Here is a 21254-nt window from a genome sequence, read left to right as displayed (position 1 = left end):
GATATATCAAAATTACAAGACCAAGTGCAACAACTATCACTCTCACAAAAGCTAATATAAGCTAAGATAAATGGTGTGGAATCGAAGATAAAGGGTGTAGAAGCTAATATGAATGGCGTGGAAGCTAAGATGGATGATTTGAAGACAAATTTGAAGACAAGCATGGCAGATTTGAAGACAGATTTGACAAATTTTCTACAAGAAATACTTACTAATGGTGAAAGGGTAGTAAAGGAAACTCATGATGCGAACAAAATAAATGTTAGTCATGATTTCATAGAATCTATTGTTGGATCGAAGACCCACCATATTCCAAAAATTGATATGAGGAAGTTTGATGGCAAGGATCCCGCAACATGGATATTACAGATGGAGCAATTTTTCGATCTCAATAATGTGCAAAACACACAAAAGGTATGTATTGCAACTTTATATTTGGAACCAAATCAGTTTGTATGGTATCAATGGCTTTGCTCTCATAAAAAAATTATCACTTGGGCAATTTTTACGGAAGAATTGACAACAAATTATGAGGATACAAAAAGCAACACTTTTTTTAGCCAATTGATAAGTCTCAAATAAAAGGGTTCAATAATGGAGCACATTGAGGAGTTCCAAAAATTGAACATAAGGGTAAAAATATTCCATAGGAGCATAGGATTGATGTGTTCATAGGGAATTTAAAGAATAATATCCAACATGATGTTCGCCTTTGAGAACCTAATTCATTAGAGAAGGCATTCAGATTAGCAAGAAAAATGGAAAGCAAAATTATGGCAGCCAGGAAGCATACCACTCACAACTATAAAGATGGAAGTGTTGTTGCCCCTAGTCTTCCACAACCTATAAAGTTGACACCACAACAATTGGAAGAAAAAAGAGCAAAAGGGCTTTGTTACAGTTGTGATAGAAAATACACTAAAGGTCATAAGTGTGCTGAGAAGAAATTATTCTACATAGATTGTAAAGGGGAAGAAGAGAAGGAGCAAGAAAGGTCAAAAGAAGAGGATATACTCCAGGAACAAAAACTAGATAAAGAAAGAAATGAATCCGACCATATCTTGTAATGCATTGGCTGGAATTACCACTCCTCAAACCATCAAGATATAAAGACAAATCAAGAAGAAAAAGCTAATAGTGTTGATTGATTCAGGAAGTACCCACAATTTTATTCATTGTAAAGTAGCAAAAGAATTGAATTGCTTCCTATATCCAGCACCAGAGTGTCAAGTGATGGTTGCAAATGGAGGAACAATAAATTTCTCTGGAAAGTACCATAATATCAAGATATCTATGGGAGAATATGTATTAACTAGCCTAATTTTTTCCATTCCAATGGGAGGTGCTGATGTTGTACTAGGAGTCCAATGGCTATAATCCTTCGGTACAATAGATTTTAATTTTCAAGAACTTTTCATGAAATGTTCTACAGAAGGAAAGGAAGTTGAATTAAGGGGTATTGCAGGGAAACCAAGAATGATAATCAGCTCTAACGGTATGAAAAAGCTTCTAAAAAAGGAACAAAGACATGTAATTGCACAATTATGTTTGCTAGATGTTTCCACATCGAAATCATCTATTTCTCCAGATCTCCAAAAAGTCTTGGACAATCATTTCAAGGTATTTGAGACTCCCAAAGGTCTCCCACCTATTCGTGATCATGATCATGCTATTCATCTGATTCTGGGAAATGTTCCTCCAAACATCAAGCCGTATAGATATCCCTATGCCCAAAGAGTGAAATTGAACATATGGTTGCAGAAATGCTAGAGGCTGGTATAATTCAACCTAGTCAAAGTTCTTTATCTGTTCCAGTAGTATTGGTGCATAAGAAGGATGGATCATGGCGCATGTGTTCGGATTATAGGGATCTCAACAAACTCACTATTAAAGATAAGTTTCCTATTCCTGTTATTGATGAATTACTAGATGAATTGCATGGATCAATTTACTTCACCAAGTTGGATCTTTGTTCAAAATATCATCAAATCAGAATGAAGACTGAAGACATTCCGCAAACAACATTTAGAACTCATGAGGGTCATTATGAATTTTTTGTCATGCCTTTTGGCCTTACTAATGCACCTTTTACATTTCAAGGTTTGATGCATTCCATTTTCAAACCCTTCATTAGAAAATTTGTGTTAGTATTTTTTGATGATATACTAATGTAGAGCAAGTCTTGGAAGGATCATGTTGAACATGTTGACAGGGTGCTACAACTATTGGAGGAGAAACAATTATATGTAAAAAGATCCAAATGTTTCTTTGGAGTACAAGAGGTGGAATATCTGGGTCATATTGTATCTCATGAAGGAGTTAAGATAGACCCTAGCAAAATTAAAGCCATTAAGGAATGGAAAATCCCCACATCCATAAAGCATCTGTGAGGATTCTCGGGTTGATAGGGTATTATCACAAGTTTGTTAAGAATTATGGGAGAATAGCAGCACCTCTAACAACATTATTGAAGAAAGATGCATTTTCATGGACTCCAGAAGCAACAAAGGCCTTCGAACATCTTAAAGAGGCAATGTGCCAAGCACCAGTCTTAGCTACACCGGACTTCACAAAAACCTTTATTGTGAAATGTGATGCTTCAGGAAATAGAATTGGTGCTGTTTTAATGCAAGATGAAAGACCCATTGCTTTTGAAAGTCGTCCAATCAAAGAAAAGTTTTTACACAAAGCTATTTATGAGAAGGAAATGTTGGCAATACTACATGCACTTAAGAAATGGTGACCCTACCTAATGGGAAGACACTTCAAGGTAAAAACGGATCATCATAGCCTTAAATACTTTTTAGAACAAAGATTATCCTCTGAAGAGCAACAAAGATGGGTCACAAAGATGTTGGGTTTTGACCTTGAAATCATCTAAAAAAAAGGGAAGCAAAATGTGGTGGCATATGCACTCTCAAGAAAGGATGAGGATGTGGAAGCATTGTTGTGCGCCATTTCTATTATCCAACTAGATTGAATAAACGAAGCAAGGGAGGAATGAAAGAATGATGAAGAAGTGTGGGCACTTATTCGAAAGTTACAACAAGATCCCAGTACATCTGATACATTTAGTTGGCAAAATGATTCGTTATGGTAAAAATATCGCTTATACCTCTGTAAAAATTCCCAACTCAAACAAAATATTCTTATGGAATTGCACACTTGTCCTTTAGGAGGGCACTCAGGATTTTTAAACACTTACCATAGGGTTAAAAATGATTTTTTTTGGGATGGCCTTAAATCGGATATTCAAAAGTTTGTGGTGGAATGTTTGATTTGCTAACAAAATAAAGTTGAAACAATTAAGACCCTGGGTCTATTACAACCTTTATCCATTCCAAGCCAACGTTGGGATGAGGTTTAAATGGATTTTATCACAGGTTTACCCAAGTCTGAGGGAAAGAGTATCATCATGGTGGTAGTTGACAAACTTACCAAGTATACACACTTTTGTGCATTATCACATCCATTTAAAGCCAGTACAGTTTCTACTGCATTTATAGAAACAATTCAAAAGCTACATGGAAACTCAAAGATTATTGTAAGTGACAGAGATTCCATTTTCACTGGAAATTTTTGGACAGAATTATTTTCTTATCTCAGTACTCAGTTTGCTCATAGCTCATCTTATCATCTTCAATTTGATGGGCAAACTGAGATAGTAAACAAATGTTTGGAAGGATATCTTCATTGCTTTGTATCTGATAAATGGACACAATGGGTCAAATGGTTGCCTCTAGCTGAATGGTGGTATAACACTTCCTTCCATACAACAACAAAAATAACCCCATTTATGGCACTTTATGGATATCAGCCACCATCCATCACATCATATTTAAGAGAAAAGTCTAAGGTTCAAGCAGTGGAACATCACATCGAGCATCAACAACAATTCCTCCAACTCTTAAGGGATAACCTCGTGTTGGCGCATAATAGAATGAAACAACAAGCAGATCAACATCGCAGTGAAAGAAGTTTTGGTGTAGGTGATTGGGTATTCCTATGGCTACAACAATATAAACAAATGTCCCTCAAGCAAGCTAATAAGGATAATAAATTATCACCAAAGTATTATGGTCTGTACAAGATGTTACAAAATATTGATACTATGACATACAAATTGGAGCTTCCTGCAGCTTCTCGAGTGCACCCAGTTTTCCATATTTCATGTTTAAAAAAGGTTATAGGCGACAAGATTCCAATTCAAACAATAGTTCTAGAACTTGACGAGGAAGGAAAAATTATATTGGAACCAGAAGCAGCCACAGAAACAAGAACTCGACAGCTACGAAAACGATTAATTTTGGAGTATCTCATCAAGTGGAAGAACTTATCCACCGAAGATTCCACATGGGAGAATGAAAATTTTATACATAAGCATCGAGAACTACTCAAGCATTGAGGAAAACACTTTTTTGAAGGAGAGGGGCATGTTAGGTCCCTATAATACTAATGATTACCCCATTACTATTGTAGTTGTATCCCTTATTAATATTGTTGTGCCCCTATTGCTCCCATATTGTTATTACTGTGCCCCATAGAATCCCTCTATTATTATTTTTGTGCTTTTATATTATTATTGTTAGGTCGGTTGGGTTATATTGTGACTCCTTAGACTTCTATATATAGAAAGGAGGTTTTGCCATTTGAATCATCAAAGAATCATTCATTTGTGTAATGTAAAGGAGGTTTCCCCCTTGAAGAGGCTGAATATATTTTTTATTTAAAAATCGGAAGCAAGAATAAAAAAGTTTCCTACGAGAAAAAAATGTTTCACTGAACGTGTATGAGAAGGGATGATTGCTTCGCTTTATTTTTTATCTACAGAACTATTAAGAATAAATTAACTACATAAAACAAACTAAATAAATTAATTATACTACTATTCTAACCATATAGATGAAAATGACTAGGTATAGTCATATTTCCAGTGTAACCATTCTCTCATTTTAATTTCTTCATACATATACAGTTCAAATGTTAGTAATAACAATACAAATCTAATTGAACTAACAAAATTAAATCTGTAAGTAGAATTCATAGTTAGTGTTAGCAACATAATTAAAATATCCTTCTCTTGATATTTCCTTTCCAATTGAATACCATTTGGATCATAGAAATCTAGATGGATTTCTATTAATGATTGGAAAGGTTTAAAAAGAGAAGATAACAGGTTAGGTTGTGGAGTTGAGCTTTCAGATCCAAAGGCATGAAAAAAAATTGTTAGTGTTATTTGCAAATGTTAAACTATTAATATTCTTCCTTGAAGGAAAACTTTCCAAATAGTTTTCAAATAGACCAAGGAAAAATGGATGGAAATCTGTTAAATAAAATGGAAAATTATTAATTGGATTAGATTGCTGGTCAAGTTGTGAAAATGCACTCTCTTGTTGACACTTTCTTTGAAAAGAAAGACGCAATTGATAAGAGATGAACATCGATTAAAATTGAAATATTAATAGCTTTTGATGTTCATGGTTATAATATGAAACTTCAATTTTCCAATAGGGCAATGCATCAATTGAGTGTTTAATGGTAAAGTGCTCAATATGCCAGCATAAGTGTTAAAAGTTTGAAAAATAAAATGAGAAAATAAATATAAATTTAAACAAAATAAGTGAAAAATAAAAAATAAAATTAAATCACCATTGGTACAACTAATGTTACAATACAATTGAGATTGTTTTGAAATAATTTCTTTTTTTACAAGGATTGACCAGAATAATAGAATTTGAATAATTGTCAATTCCAACTTGTGAATTAGAATGATAATTATGATTATGAGTAGGAATGAGAGCTTGATCATGATATGAATCATAAATCAGAATGTTTTCTCGAATGCTGAAATCATGAAGATAATTTGCTGCTCTAGAATGAGGATTGGTTGGAATAATTTCTAAATTGAAACATTCCTCATTCTTAGATGTGATTTGAATTTTCTCATGAGGATTCACTTGAGAAGAATAGAAATCAACATCCTCAATTTCAAAGTAATTATCATAAATGACTTCACAATATTCTCTAGAATTCCCTTCAATCTCGTCCAATATATCAAAACAAGGAGGAATAAAAATTTCATGTTCATTAATGGCAAAAGAATGATCAATAATTGTTTCTCTATCTTGATAAAAACTTATTGGTAATTCATTTAGATCAACCTCTTTATTTTTTGAAAATCATTACTAACAAAATGGGGAAAATTACCATAAGTAAAAAATATCAGGATAAAGGGAAAAATGTGAATTTGAAACAATGCATTTAAAAATGTCTACTCATGCTTTCTTGAATAATTGTGCTTTGCTTCTCTGAATTTGGCATTTGCTCATCATGAAAAATTCAGAAATTTGTACAGTAGTTTGCGTGTTATTATTTACTTTGATTTTTGTTTGTACTTGATGATTTGCAATCTGATTTTCTGAATTTAATGCTGAGTAATTTTCAGATTTTAAGGCAACTCTTTCTCCAAAATTTTTGTTGTTGTCTTCGCGCATTTGGATAGAAACATTTTTCAAGCTTTGTAAGGCCAGATTGTCATAATTTATTGGCACATCCTTATTGGAATTATCATTTATGTTGGAAGGGGATGGAACAAATCTTGAACTAATTTCATATGGATTTGGAATGGGAGAAAGAGAACAAATATGTTCAAACCAATCTAGTGATTCTTCTTCCAGAGGTTTATTCGACTTTAAATTTTAAACAATTCAAACGAAATTGAATATTAAAATCTATATCAGACTCAATTTCAAACTCTCGTGGATATTCAATTTCATCACATACCTATTCATAATCATATCCATCAAATTTACAAATAAAAATTGTAACAAATTGATTCCAGCTGTGAGTTGAGACAACTGGAAGATTTCTACGCCAGTTTTTGGCTTTTTCTGCGAATGTGAGAGTAAAAATTCTGCATAAAATGCCTTCATCAATTCCTTGCAAAACAGAATTAGAAATCATTTTGAATAAATTGAAAGACATGATAAAAAGTAGAAGAATTTTTCTTACCATTAAACTTTACCTGAGACAAGAGTCTTACCACTTCCGATGGATTATTGAAAGATGCATGTCCATGGATACAACTCCAAATTGGAAGTTTGGGAGGAACCATCGTAATTAAACAAAATGTCGAAATTCAAGGACTCCAATAGACAACAAGTTTCAGGCTCTCCTTCTAGCGCCAAAAATGTTGAGGGCCAAAAATGTCTACCTCAACATTGGGGGATAACCACCTGTTCCGGACCTTAAAGCAGCTCTTTTTCCGTTTGGAGTAGTGGCTCTGACTGGTTTAACTAGGTCCAGTTACCTTTTCCTTATCGCTATTGGTTTACGATGTATCTTTAACTACCAATAGACAAGGATATCAGATCAATTCTTCTTGTTGATCAGGCAAGAGAATGACCCTTAAGCTGATTTGGGTTCAGCTAAACCACAAATAAAATTTTGCCTGTTTGAGAAGAGGACTTAAAAATTGTAGAACTTCATCTAAATGCAAACTTATAGTATAATGCAAGCAAAAGAAACTCATTATAATCCTATCTCAATTAAAAAGATATAGATCTAACCCAACTGAGAGCAAGATAATTAAATGATAGGGATTTAAATATGTTTGGATTTTAATTAATATCAAGCTAATGAAGTAGTTCAATTAACTGACATTTGTGAATACCGAAACACATCTGATTGAGACCTCTTAACTAAAATAATCAACCAACAACACTCAGGAGTAGTTCACAAAAATGATATTGATTGTCAAATCAGTAAATCCAATAATTAAACAATAATATGTGGAAAATATTCACAACACATCACTATTTAATAAATAAGCTTTATAAGACAGTTTTTTGAGTAAATAGTTACTCAGAAATCAGAATTTAATCCATAAGAGCAGAGATAAATAATAACAACATTGAGACAAATTACCCATATCGACAAAAGTGCACAAACATGAACAAAATGACACATTCATGTTATCATAAAATGAAAATAGTATCTTAAATAGTGGTATTAGAAATACCAATTTATTGAATCCATTTCTCTGGCCATGGTCTCCAACAATGCTTTACATTGTTTGAACTTCTGCTTTCAAAACTAGAGCCACAATAGTGCAAACTCTGCCCATCATACATAATTCAAGATGCAAAAGAAAAATCCTCAATAATCCCCAGATTTGAGATTTTCTCTCCTCCCTCCTACAACTCTAAATTCCTATTAGATAAGTGTTTTTTAGAAGTCCAGAAGTGCAGAGGAGAGCAGCCCTTATTACATTTTGCAATCTGTTATTTATAATATTTACAAAGTAGGAAAGTTTGATGAAGAAGAAATTTGTTCAATCAATTTTATTTGCTCAAAATTCCATTCTTAAATTGTTGGAGTCTTCTCATTGATTGAGATTCTTTTCTCTTCATCTATTCAATTGTTTTCCTACAAAATCAAATCAAAACAAAATTAAAATGCAAAAATAAAATCAAAATGCCAAATATGGAATTAAGACAAATCTAATCATATTTAATTAAATAAATAATTGAAAAGGAAATCCATGCTTTTTATTAATGCCTGTGATGATTTAATTGGCCAAGGATATTATTGACGAATGAATTTTCATTCAAAAGAGGCTTGAGCAAATGAAAATACAGAAAATAAAACTCAGGAAAATAAGTTTTATTCAAAATTCATAGCTTGGTCTTCTGCTGGATTTTAGACCCAATAAATGACCAAATCTATTAGTGAAACATCCTCAGAAACGTTTTCCTTGATTTTATCTTTCCAATGAGCCGTCCTCGGCCTCATTTGGCCAAGTAAAACTCATTCTATGAACCTCCAAAATTGATGAGTCAAATCTGCCAGAATTCTAGAATTTTTGCTGGGCTAAAAAATCAGATTTTTTTAATTAAATTCTAATCCTAAATTAGATTTTAATTATTTATCTAATTAATAATATTATTAACTAGCCATTGTCCCAAAAGGTACAAAGAGAGGCCGATAAGATTATTAGATTAGAATTGTTGAATTTCTCTAGAAGAGATGTTGGTCCAAGTGAATTATTAGGCAGTATAAGAAGATCATGAGTTTAAATATGGGCTACTAAGATGCTCTTATAAACTCGCACCCTTTTGAAATTGATTACCCATAAATTAACCACAACACTCAAAATAAAAAGATCTAAACAACGAAGATACGGGCGTGGAACCGCCGAGATCATGGAATGTAATAACTATAAGAATTTACATCTCTTTTTAGCGTAAAATTACTGTAAGTTAAAAAAACGGATAAAGTCAACATGTTCACAACATTTGGCTTTGTAGCATTAAGAGCATTTCAACAAATTTTAAGAATTAAATCAGGTGAGACTGAATAATATGAACAATGCCATGAAATGGGACACTGACAATGAACGAAACTGCAATGCAATGTAATGAATAACAAATATCAAATTGGGAGTGCTGCGCTGTTTTGTTCCCTACTTTTCACCACTCATACAATGATGAAATTAAATTAGAAAAAAATCAAGCTCTAATAATAATAGCTGGCATGCATGCAGCCCAACCCGTAAACGGAAACAATACCGAGTAATAATAGAAAGATTCCCATGCTTAGAAATCAATCATCCCTGTAATGTATAACAAAAAAATCCGCTGCTGGCCGCGTCCACATGTATGGCTATGTTCCACCTGCAACCATCAGGCGCAATAAACGGTCATGACCACAATCACAATTTTCAGCCTGGTCAGTGCTATTCAATGAGCAGGTAAATCGAAGGAGATTTGATGGCTCACCTCGTTTCCTTGTTTTTTTGTAGGAGGAGATAGTTCAACAACTTGACATTTTCAAACTCGCCATTGTAAGTAGAACCCAAAATGGCTGCCACACAAATAGTGTTCTCGTCAACCATCTCAACAGCTTTGATGAGATCCATCACATAGTAGCCCTCTTTCAGTTTAACTTCTTTCAGCTCTACTTCAAAATATCGGGCAAATTTCTCCCATCAAACCTGCAACACAAATTTCTCCATTCTTAATCAGATTCCTTGCACAAAATCAAAATAAATAAAACGAGACAACACTAAATCAAGAAACCAGCGAATCAAGAAATCACGAAGCCAAGCCTGTGTGAACTTTGGGGGAACCATCTCCAAAATGAAAACCAAGAAAGCACTAAATCAAGAAACCAGCAAAGCAAGAAATCAAGAAGCCAGGCTAGATTACATTCTGTGAACTTAGGGGGAAGTTGGAACCTCACCAAAATAAAAATCAAGAGACCAAGAAAGCACTAAATCAAGAAACCATCGATGCAAGAAATCAAGAAGCCAAGCTGGATTAAATTCTGTGAACTTCGGGGGAACCATCTCCTTGATGGCCACTGCGTCCAGGACAGGTCCACAAGCCGGATCTTCTTCGACGCCAGGGTTGTGAAGAATGACATCAACTAAATCAGAGGGAGCGTTAAATGCCCAAGCATAGGCATCCCAACAGTTGATACTGTAAACTGTCTGGATGGATATGTTTCCCGAGAATGGAGGAACGGAAACATTCAACCTCTCAGACTGTCCACAGGTCCGCGCAGCACTAAATGTAAGGGAGTAATATGAGCCCCGCTTGAGCTTGATCCCCTGGCTGATGGATGCCTCGTTTCCCAGCCTCACAGCATGCGCCCCTTCGGGTATGGCCACTAACATATCACGCTGTTGGTGTCCAGAAGTTATGTATTCAACGAATACTTTGCTGTGCCACTTTGGTATCGAGTCTCATCCTAGGACGACCGTGCCTTTCATGTCTTTCGAGTTGGGGGCAAACTCAAAGTCTCCATGCATTCGAAACTTGAGAACACACACATTCAAACCAGACTAGACAGATGGCAATGCACCCATTATTTTCCAGTGGAATTAAAAAGATCCTTGGAAAAAGCAAAGCAGTAGAATGGGGGTGAAGGAAGGAAGGAAGACGTACCGAGGCAACGATCCCTGAACATATCTTAAAGCAAAATTTGAATGAACCGATCCATCCGTATCCGCCGCAGCACTGCTTAGAGCCATTTTTGGTTGAAATCTGAATATCTAAGGGTTATTACACAGCGGCTACAGCCGGTATGTTGTCGATTGCAAGAAAACTGCGGAGCGGAATCGAATGTGGGAGTATGGTGTTTAAAGGACGCTTTGACAGAGGGCGAGCTTGTTTATGGCGCTATAGTTGCCTCTGTTCGTAACATGTTCATACAGTTCCATAATAGGAAATGATAGTGCTTCATGGCGGAAAGACATGGGATTGATGATTTTTCCATAGGAAAAAGGGTGGGTTTTTTTGATTTTTTTCATAGAATCTTTTCTTGTAAGCTTTTTTGCTTTCTTGATTTTCTGTTGTTTCTTTTTCTGGTTCAGATCAACGGTTGAAAGTGTCTCACTTGATCGAACGGAACACGATGAAAGTGTTGACGAAAAATTGATGCATAGGAAGGCCTATCGGCCTAATTAATTATAACTATATTATTTATTAATTAATACTAATATAATTAACATACCATTAATTTTAATTTAATTAATTTAATTATATATATATTATATATAGTAATTAACTAATTTATATTAAAATTAATTTACATTTTATAACATAAGTCAATGTAATTACATAAGCCATTTACTAACAACGAATTCACATCAATTCAAAACAACTAATGTGAGAATTGTTTTAAAATGAAAGTCATGGTTTGAGTTCATATCGCATCGCATCGCATGAAACATTGAATCGGGGTTTGTAAAATTTGTTTCATTGTGAATCCTGCAAAATGCGATTTGCAATGGATTTGATCATGTTATAAATTATTATTATTATTTTTTATTTTTATTTTAATTTGTGGTACAAGAAATTAATAGGTTTGGTTAAGTTTTACAATGAAATTAAGTAGGATCTATTTATAGTTAGATTTTCTGTTATAAACTACAATTATTTTTGGTAATTGATAATCTTAAAAATGAACTACAATTTGACTTATTTATTTAGATAGATGTTTAGAGAAAAATTAAAAAATTAATAAAGATTCAATTAAAGATTAATATTTACAATAAATGTATTTTTTTAACGCAGGCGACACAATTGATTAAACTTCAAAGGAGTGTCGTTTACAAACGAGTTGACCAAATGAGGTAAAACAAGTATCAATGGAAAGCTTATAAAAAATCGATTTCAAAAAAACAAGAATCTAAAAAAAATGAAAAATTAAAAAAATCATAGGATAATAAAAGTCCTAAAAGGCGTTTAGCCAAAAACTTTGTAAAAGTGATCCTTATTATTTGAAGTAAACAAGTCAATAATGGGGGGTTGTGCTTTACCACAACAGGGTATAAACCATGGTTGAAGAGGAAAACAAGAGTCTTACATAAAAAAATGAATATTGTAGGTTTTAGGTAGTATGCTCAAGCTATCCACCCATGACCTTTGCATTCTCTTTGGTGTCCTTGACTCTCACTGGCATTTTGGTACCATTTGGTAGCTTTACATAAAAGGGATAGGCCTAAGGGCGTTCACTATGCATGGTTATGAATTTATTTAATAGGAATATATATTCAAAAATAATTGGTAGAATTACCTGTTTTCCTCTACTTGTTTGGTGTGTTGGCTTCTTTAGTTTACAAAACTATTGTATCAATGTACATAAATAAACGCACATCCATTTATCCAACTCCTTATTCTCACGGTTGATTTCAATGACATATTAAATATTATTGAGATATCCATGAACTAAATTACAAGTTTATGAATCTTTGTATTTATATTCTAAAACTATGCATTATTTACGGAAAATTATTATTTTGTATTTTTTTAATGATTTTTTTGATACATATATTATAATTTTTAAATATGTCTTTTTTATTTATTTATCCTCAAATTTGTATTGCCTTTCCCTCTAGAAAACAATTTATACGATACAAAACTATAGACATTAATCTAAACACTTAAAAAAAACATAATTAATTTATTATGTTAGGACTCTCCAAATTGATCTTAACACTTGCCTTGCAAATTTCAAGACATCAATTTCGTTTTATTAATTTTTCAAAATTAATTAACATTACAAAATATGGAAAATAATGGGGCATAGGAAGCAAATATTACCATCTATACAAATTTGATTCAACGGACTATGGTATTTATATATCAAACAAATGTTTTAACATGGATATATTTACATATCAAACAAATGTTTTAACAGGAACATATGTATTATATTTTAGAAGGAAAGTAAAATTTTACTATTGAAATATGTAAAAATTCTTTATTTTCCATGAATTGTTTTTTAAAATGGATTTCCATTACGAATAGCGTCGGAAGAGAAGCATTATTTTTCACTAACCTAAATAGGAAAAGTGGATATGATCTTTTTTAGGAATCTGTCTAATCCAAAATTTATTATTTTAAACTTTTATTATTTTCATTTTTTTTTCATTCTTGAGTTAAATATTACTCTATTACTACTTTGATTTTGTACCTTTCGTTTCAATTAAAATTGAAATTTTGCAGGTAATATTACACATCAAAACTTAGAAAACTCTAACAATTCAAAGGATAAGGAAAACTAATAAAGAATACTAATAGATTTGTATGAATAAAATGTTTGGATTTTTATGATATTCAAGCATATTATCTTGTCTTTATAACTTCTTAATAATTATTCATTAATAATATAATTTAACAAAAAGTAATGTAATGTAAAAGTTTCAATCTTTATTTTTGTCATTTTTAAAAAAATGCATTATATTTATATTTGTTGCATTTTTTATATTATTTGTTTGCAAATTAATCATTTTGGTTTTGTAGTTTTTTAATGATTATTATTCAAATTATTTGAATTTTCAAGAATGTCTTTTTTTGTATGTAGTGGAATAGACAGGTGGGATACTTTCATACTCTAGTTGCATTAGGTCAATTCCAACCTCTACGTGCTTATGTATGACTAGTACCATGATGACTTTTAGGTTTATTTTCATAGCCATTGCACATTAAATTTCTTCAAGGCCAATTTTTATGGATATTTTAATTAGGTGTATTAATTTTGATACAATCTAAAATAATTTATTTCATTTTATTTTGTAATGATAAAATGAAAATTATTGATTATCTTAATTTAAGTTAATTTTTAATTCAAAATTAACTATTTGCATCAAGTTAATTTTTTGAAAATAAATGAACTCAAAGAAATATGATTTAATTAAATCTATCAAATATTCATATAAATCTAGTTTTTAGTCTTTTTCATTTTTCATTTTTCATTTTCTTTTTTTTCCAAAGAAGCAGATAGAGAGTTTTCTATTAAAAGAGGCATAATATGGAGTACATGCCAGAACCCTTAAAAAACTCATCTAGATCCATCAAAACTATAGATTTCGAGGTCGAGTACACATGCAGCCTAAGCTTATGACTATTTTCCTTATAATTATAAAAACATTCCTAGTATAAACCTTGACAAAAGACCCTAAAAACAAATTGTATATGCATTTCAATGTATACAAAAATTGATAACATGATGTCAAGCATCAAAATGTGTTAACTTGGGTGGCCAGGGATTTAGGACGACCTTCCTTACTTCTTCACTACCTCCTCCTCTGTCTTGGAGTCCTTTGGAGAAAATTGTAGTTTGATAATGTCAAATTCCTCCATCTTTGCTAGCTTATAGCGGAATGATGTTATTTCTATCCTAAACTCATGTTGAAGGCAATCAATTTTAGCCTAAATGAGGTTAAGTTTCGAGTTGAAAATCAACTGCAAAGAATTATGTGCCTTCTCCTCCACCTCCTTCCTTCATTTATACCCAAGTTGCATTTTCCCCATCACAACAAGGAACCTATCCAGAATTGAATTATTAGACATAGAGTAGGGGTCACAGGAAGAAGAACCCCTACTGTCCATGGCATATAGATTTAGTGGTGGCACAAGCTTGTAAAGGCTGACTTAGAGATGGCGACAATGAGTAGAACTTGCCCAACAAGAAGAACTGAGGGGGCCATTACACGATTTTCCCAGGTGCAAAACTGAAATAGCCCTCTACCATAATGAATTATGTAACTTATGATAACTTATGGCTCCTCCATTGAATGCAAACCCATGAAATGCAGGGAAAAACCACTAGAATATCTTCACTGGAAAAACCACTTGCTACGTAACTATGTGAAATAAACTCTCACTTAGTGTGAATTAAATTTTTCTGACTCATCTTTCTAATTAACCTTTGACTAACACAAGACTTAAAATGATCCATGTAGAGGAGGAGGGAGAGCATCATCCAAGTGTTGTTGATGAAATTCTAGGGGTACACTTCGAGAGATAATTGAGGTTGACCTATAAGTGTTGGTTGCCAAACCAATCTGATTCACATTTCCAAATACCTTGAGTTTTGTCATATCCCATGCTTTAAAATAAATTTAGCATTCCTCCTTATTGATTTCTGATTATTGAAATCATTGATCACATTATGAGGATTTGAATTATCATGGTAACGGATAATTTATTTTTTGGTTGTGATTAATTTCTAGTATTCCTTGTGATACCATTTATCCTTGATTTGATAATATATCTCTAGAGGAATTCAAATTCCTTTTCACATGCATGAGTTCAACCTTATCAGATTGTTGGAGTTGAAGAAGTCTTCTTGCTTCTATTGAAGAGGACTCTTTAAATTGACCAAATGCCTCCCAAACCTGCCAGATGGAAATCATTGAGTTGCCAAATATCATGATTTCCTATTTTTTCTAATCAATTTGTTTATTTAATCCTTTCTATAGAGTGTGAAACTCAAATTTATTATTATTTTTCATTCCTAGTCCCCACATAAATTATATCTATGTTTATCCATTTGGGCCAAGAATCACCCCTCCCTTTCCTAACCCCCCTAGGTTTCCTTTCGATGCACCATCAAAGAATAGCGAGGATTGATGCTAATTGGTGTGCCACATCTGAAATTTCATCAGATCTTGGTAAATGGAGGCGATTCTTTTGCATTCAGGTGAAGTTTGAAGTGAGAAGCTTGATATAATGGCGATCCCATCTGAATTCCAATATCTTTCGAGTGAGGAAAGTGTTAGAAGCTAGGATACCACTGGGGGGGGGGGGGGTTAATCAATAGTGCAACCAAATTACACAACTATTTCCAAATTAAATTTTTCAAGAAATTTAACAACAATTGATTTCATAAAAAAAAGTCATGGTGAGCCAATCATCACGGTGATATAAAAATTGAATTCCACGGTATTGCAAAAATTATGTTTTTTTTATCCCTATCTCCACAATATACCTTGGGGGTTAGGTCAAGTAAGTAACTTCTTCCTTAGCCTATGAACCTTTAAGGGAGCGGAATGGAGGTCGTTACAGTAATACTTAAGACATAATACCTTATGAATCATCTTTTTAGTGACTATACTCATAGCTAAATCTAATCTCTAAGATGAAAGTTATTGCTCTCTAATTCTTTCATCTTTTCCCATTTCTTTGCACTTTCCTCACCTAGCATAATGATTATGATAGACCCATTTTTTCCACATGTAAATGAAATGTGAAAAAATGGATTTTTTATATCTATATATATATAGACATAGATAATATTTCTGATTTTGAGTACACAACAAAATTTAGATTCTAAATCCAGTGCTTGTAACTGATTCTACATCAATATAGAATTGTTATTTTTGTCCTTTATTGCATTTTCCCTGAACTTGGAATTTTTAGCAAAAATTGTTGTCTCCCAAAAATGGACAAATTTCTAAAATAGAAAGTTTTCTAAATTGCCATGGAGTTAAAATATTGAGAAAATATTTTTTCTATATTTGTGATCTAGGATCCCTTTTGTTGTGTCTTTTTCTAGCACCTGGGGCACAAGTGCCTTAAGAGATATAGAAAGCTTCCTAGAGATAGCCTCTAGGTTGATTGTAGATGAGTGGCTAGGAAATCTTATAGAGAGAAGTGCATGGAAGATTTTTATGAGGAGGTTTCTGCAGCACTCCAATTGTCGTGTAATTAAAAGAGGATAAAGGGGGCTTGGTTCAATAGCCCTTCATTAAGGTAAAATCAAATCAGTACATGGATCCAAATGTAGGGGATAAATCAGACCAAACTCAAGGAGAAATGTTTGGTTCTAGTGGCCGGCACACAACAATAGACATCTTCATATTGAAGTTGTAGTAAAGTGAAGAAGAGGAAAGGAAGGATAGAATTCGATGCATAGGGATGTAAATAACAGAGAATTCTAAATAGCAATGTTCTGGTAGAAGGATGGAATTCGATGCATAGGGTTGTAAAAAACACATAATCCTAAACAACAATGTTCCAGCCGAAGTATGGAAGACTGAGGAGATGAAAGAGGAGAAAGAGTGGAGTGTGAATTAAGGTTTCATGCATATGCATCATGGGTACCTCTATCACCAAACAGTGTTAGTAAATTTATGCTCATACAGGTACTGCAGGTTAATCTAATAACACAAGTAAATATGTAATTAGTAAAGGTACTGTAGGCTATTGAATAACACAAGTAAATTTGTAATATACACAGGTACTTTTCTCTATTTAGCAACAAAATATATGTCCATGAAAACATGAGACCGACACCTTCATTACACCATTTCAGTAGAAGGTAAAACATATATGAAATGAGATTTACAAAGGGGAAAACATACTACACATCGCTTTGATTGGAGTCACCAAAGAGTTTCATTAATCTAATGTGAGTCCAACATACCAATCCATTACATTATGCCAAATATCACTCAATTCCCCCATGAACATGCAAATATAACCAAAACTGTAATCGACCCTGCGGGTGCAAAATTCTGGACCCTGTGTTAAGTGTTTCTCCCCCTTATTTATACTAAGAAGGGGGGGTTTGCATCGCATTTACAAAATATCTCACAACGTAAGGCTCTGCTGCCCCAAATGATTACAATCGGGATTTGATTCCTCTCTTGGAAATATGTAAATTATATAAATAATCAGAAAAGGAAAATTAGAGGATGATAGAGGAAAAGGTCCTTCTGTTGTTCCTATGAAAACCCTTGGTTAGTCTACGTCTCTGTCATCATGCATCCCTCTAGCTACTCAGCTGGTTTTTGTCGCTTTTGCCTTAACTGCATGAGTAACTCATTCTCTGGCATTGGGAGTGGGTTAACTGTGAATTCCTATTGCAGAGTGGGAATGCAGCATGTCTCGATAGTCCTTTGATGTGTGTCGGATTGGAGCTCCATGCCCAACCATTAAGTATTTCTGAGCCCCCCATACTGGCTTACCGATTCACCATACTTCATTCAATGCTTCAACTATCGACCCATCCACCTTCGAAGCCCTGTACCATACTATCGGGGCTTTACAACACTGGGACTTTTACTCTTAAATCCACTGCAGAAAGAAGGGTTCTAATGCTCCTTGGCCCGCTTTGGTTTAGCCCCTTTTTACATTTCTTCATCACAGGACTGTGGGCTGGAACTTGGGGCTCAGCCTCTATACCAGAGATCGACATTCGGAACTTCTCTAATCCATACCTCTGGTTGCATCCTCCTTACCCTTGTAATTATGATATGTGATCGCCCCATGTTTCTTAGCCCTTGGTTCTTTGACAACTTATGTGACCATGGCTAACACCTGCATTAGAGCCTCTTTTATCGGTAGATCACAATCGGGGCTTCAACTTTAATGTCACAACATGCCTCAACCAAAAAATGTTGATTTGTGATCTCCAATGTGAATTCATCTTTTGCCACATGTCACCTTATGAGTGGTGACACTTATCACCAAGATATGCCCTCTTTGGACCCTTGAACATGCTAGATATGTGTGCCATGTGTCCCTCCATACTGCCACATCATGCTGACGTCAGCTTCCATGTGTCTTTATCATGACCAATCCTGTTCTTCCACACCTCCTGTTGGAGGAGAGAGAAAAAGCCCACCTGCCCTTTGTTTTTTGATGATTTCCTTTGTAAATATTTTTTGGCCCTCGCAGCATTTTACCACTAATCATATCACAAATTGCGATATCACAACTTTTGGAGTTGTAACCCTGCCATCATACTGATTCGTCGATGTGTGATGCCCTAGACCCGCCGATAGCCGATAAGCTTGAGTCCTGAAATCGTCGATCACCAATTGAACTTTTTGATGCGCTCTCGAAGTGTGATATCACGATTTGTTGTTTTACCCCGCTGGTATGTCTTGATTGTTGGGACCTCTTATCGTCGATTGCAATTTGCGATGAGCTTGGGACCTCTAATGTTTGCGATCACCAATATTTGCGATCACTGATTGCAAGATGATATTTCCTTTCCCCTTGCTTTTGCTCTTAGGAAATTTCGATTTGCGATTGCGATGAGCCTCACTTGGTCTTTTCTCTTTGTTTTATAGCTTTCAAAGGGAAGCTTCAATCAGCTCTAACGTTTGATCCACAAGTCAATTTTTGGACTTCTATATACCCTTGGAAAGCTTGTTTTGAGAACTATGTGATGGAGAGGGTCCAATTAAGATTTCATAGATTTTGTGGCGTCGAAGGTGGCTTCAAAATTCACTTCTCTTTGGCACTTTTCACAGCTAAAAACACACTTAGCAGTGAGTGACAACATTGGCTGCAACTGGGTCAGTTCCTTGTTGGCAAGGTGTTGAGATCTTGAAGACCAATAGCCTTCATCATTGGGTATGGAGTCAGAAATATAATGAATCTATACAACCGGAAAATCTCCACGGGACTTCATTTTTCTGGGAGTACTTTCCTCATCAAACTAAAATGCGGAAAAATAAATTCTACAACTAGAAAGTAAATTCTCAGCTAGTGAGATTATTTATATACATTCCTACTTATGCACAGGGATCAATTCACCTAAGTGAGTTCAACCCTCCAAAGGATCCAGGCCAACATTTTAGTGTTGGACCTAATGTGTTAATGCTGGTGAAATTTAAAAAATAAAATAATCATGCACCATAAAAATTCTTCAAACAAAGAACCTGATACACGCTCTTGAAACAAGCTCTGTTATTGTCTTAAGAATTCCATCATGTAGTCAGCTGCAGGGTCATAGAACTGACAAGGAAATTTTTTCGCTACCTCATTTTCATAAACAGTCCATCGACCCATGTCTTCTTGGTGAGGGCAACCACAAACACTATTTAGCTCCTCAGCCTTAGATTTTTTAAGAAAAACTTGTCGCTGATCCTTTGCTACCCATTTGTCAATAGGCCAACCTTCCTGGGAATCTACAATGGAATCTTCGGAGTCTGAACTATAAGAGTCATAGACTGGAGAGCCTATTGAGAATTCCCAATAGGGACCTTTCTGCGATAGGTAATCAAAAACATTGCTTGGTCCTTCAACTTCATGCCCTTCTTAAAACATTTGTTACTGGAAGCCTACTCCCCACTTGCTGGTAAAAAGCTCCTTCTAAACTTCCATGACCATCTCATCCTCCTATGAATAATATGAATCATAAATCGGACGAGGTTCATCATCTTGTTCTCCAGGGTAAGTATGTGCATCGTGGACTAGAGCTTGTTTGTTGACCTCCTAGTCGGCCTCTTATTCTTGTGCAACTTCCCATAACTGGGAGTGCTATTGCTTGCATCACTTGACTCACCTCGAGGGTCATATTTATCATAGGAAGGGGAACATCAAATTCAGACGAATCAAAACCTCTGAGGGTTTATTTGCAGCTCGATGATGTTTCCTTCCTCTCTTTCTTGCTCATTTGGTGATGCTTCTTGATGTGAGTAGATGTTTTCTTGGAGCGAACCTCCACAAACATCTTCAGTAGGATCATCAACCTTGGGAATATTTTCAACATTAAAATGTGTGCAACAATATTCAAACACAACATTCAGGGGATATAGTTCTTTGCAATAGTGATTGAATGCTATACGAAAACATTTTAAGGAAGATATCCTTCCATGAGGTATTGTTTTGTACCATACTCTAGCATCCTTGTCTAAAGAATTCATGAACAATTTCATTTGTACATCTTCAAGAAATATACCATGTTGTTCTGTGCATCCATGGAATTCTTTGAGGTGTTGGTTTAGCCTTATATCTGTGCTCCCACTGAACCTAGGAAAATAGGTATACCATTCATGAAATGGAGGGACATGATTGGGATAACCAACAATAGAGGAAAAATCTAGTGGGGCTAATTTGTTGGTCAGGAATTCAAGAATGACCAGTTCAAAACCTTCCTAGATAACTGATTTCAGGTTCAAAGGCAGGGAAAATTTTCGGTTGCTCTAGCATTAGAGAGAGTATGAG

At 34.2% G+C, this 21254-nt stretch overlaps 1 protein-coding gene across 1 annotated transcript; it reads right to left on the bottom strand.

Moving 5' to 3' along the window:
- Window positions 1-9607: 9607 nt before the first annotated feature.
- On the bottom strand, window positions 9608-11035 carry LOC149146748 (protein DUF642 L-GALACTONO-1,4-LACTONE-RESPONSIVE GENE 2-like). The gene is made up of 4 exons (XM_089452850.1): window positions 10950-11035; window positions 10243-10724; window positions 9780-9864; window positions 9608-9674 (listed from the first exon to the last, which is right to left on the bottom strand). Exons 1-4 carry the CDS (start codon window positions 11033-11035, stop codon window positions 9608-9610), a joined length of 720 nt encoding a protein of 239 aa, XP_089308976.1.
- Between the last annotated feature and the right edge of the window lie 10219 nt (window positions 11036-21254).

Source organism: Pinus tabuliformis, chromosome X, assembly GCF_031772625.1.
Source record: "Pinus tabuliformis cultivar Carrire ecotype Pingquan chromosome X, CPIR1, whole genome shotgun sequence".
NCBI lineage: Eukaryota > Viridiplantae > Streptophyta > Pinopsida > Pinales > Pinaceae > Pinus > Pinus tabuliformis.
This window is presented reverse-complemented; position numbering and strand designations above follow the sequence as displayed.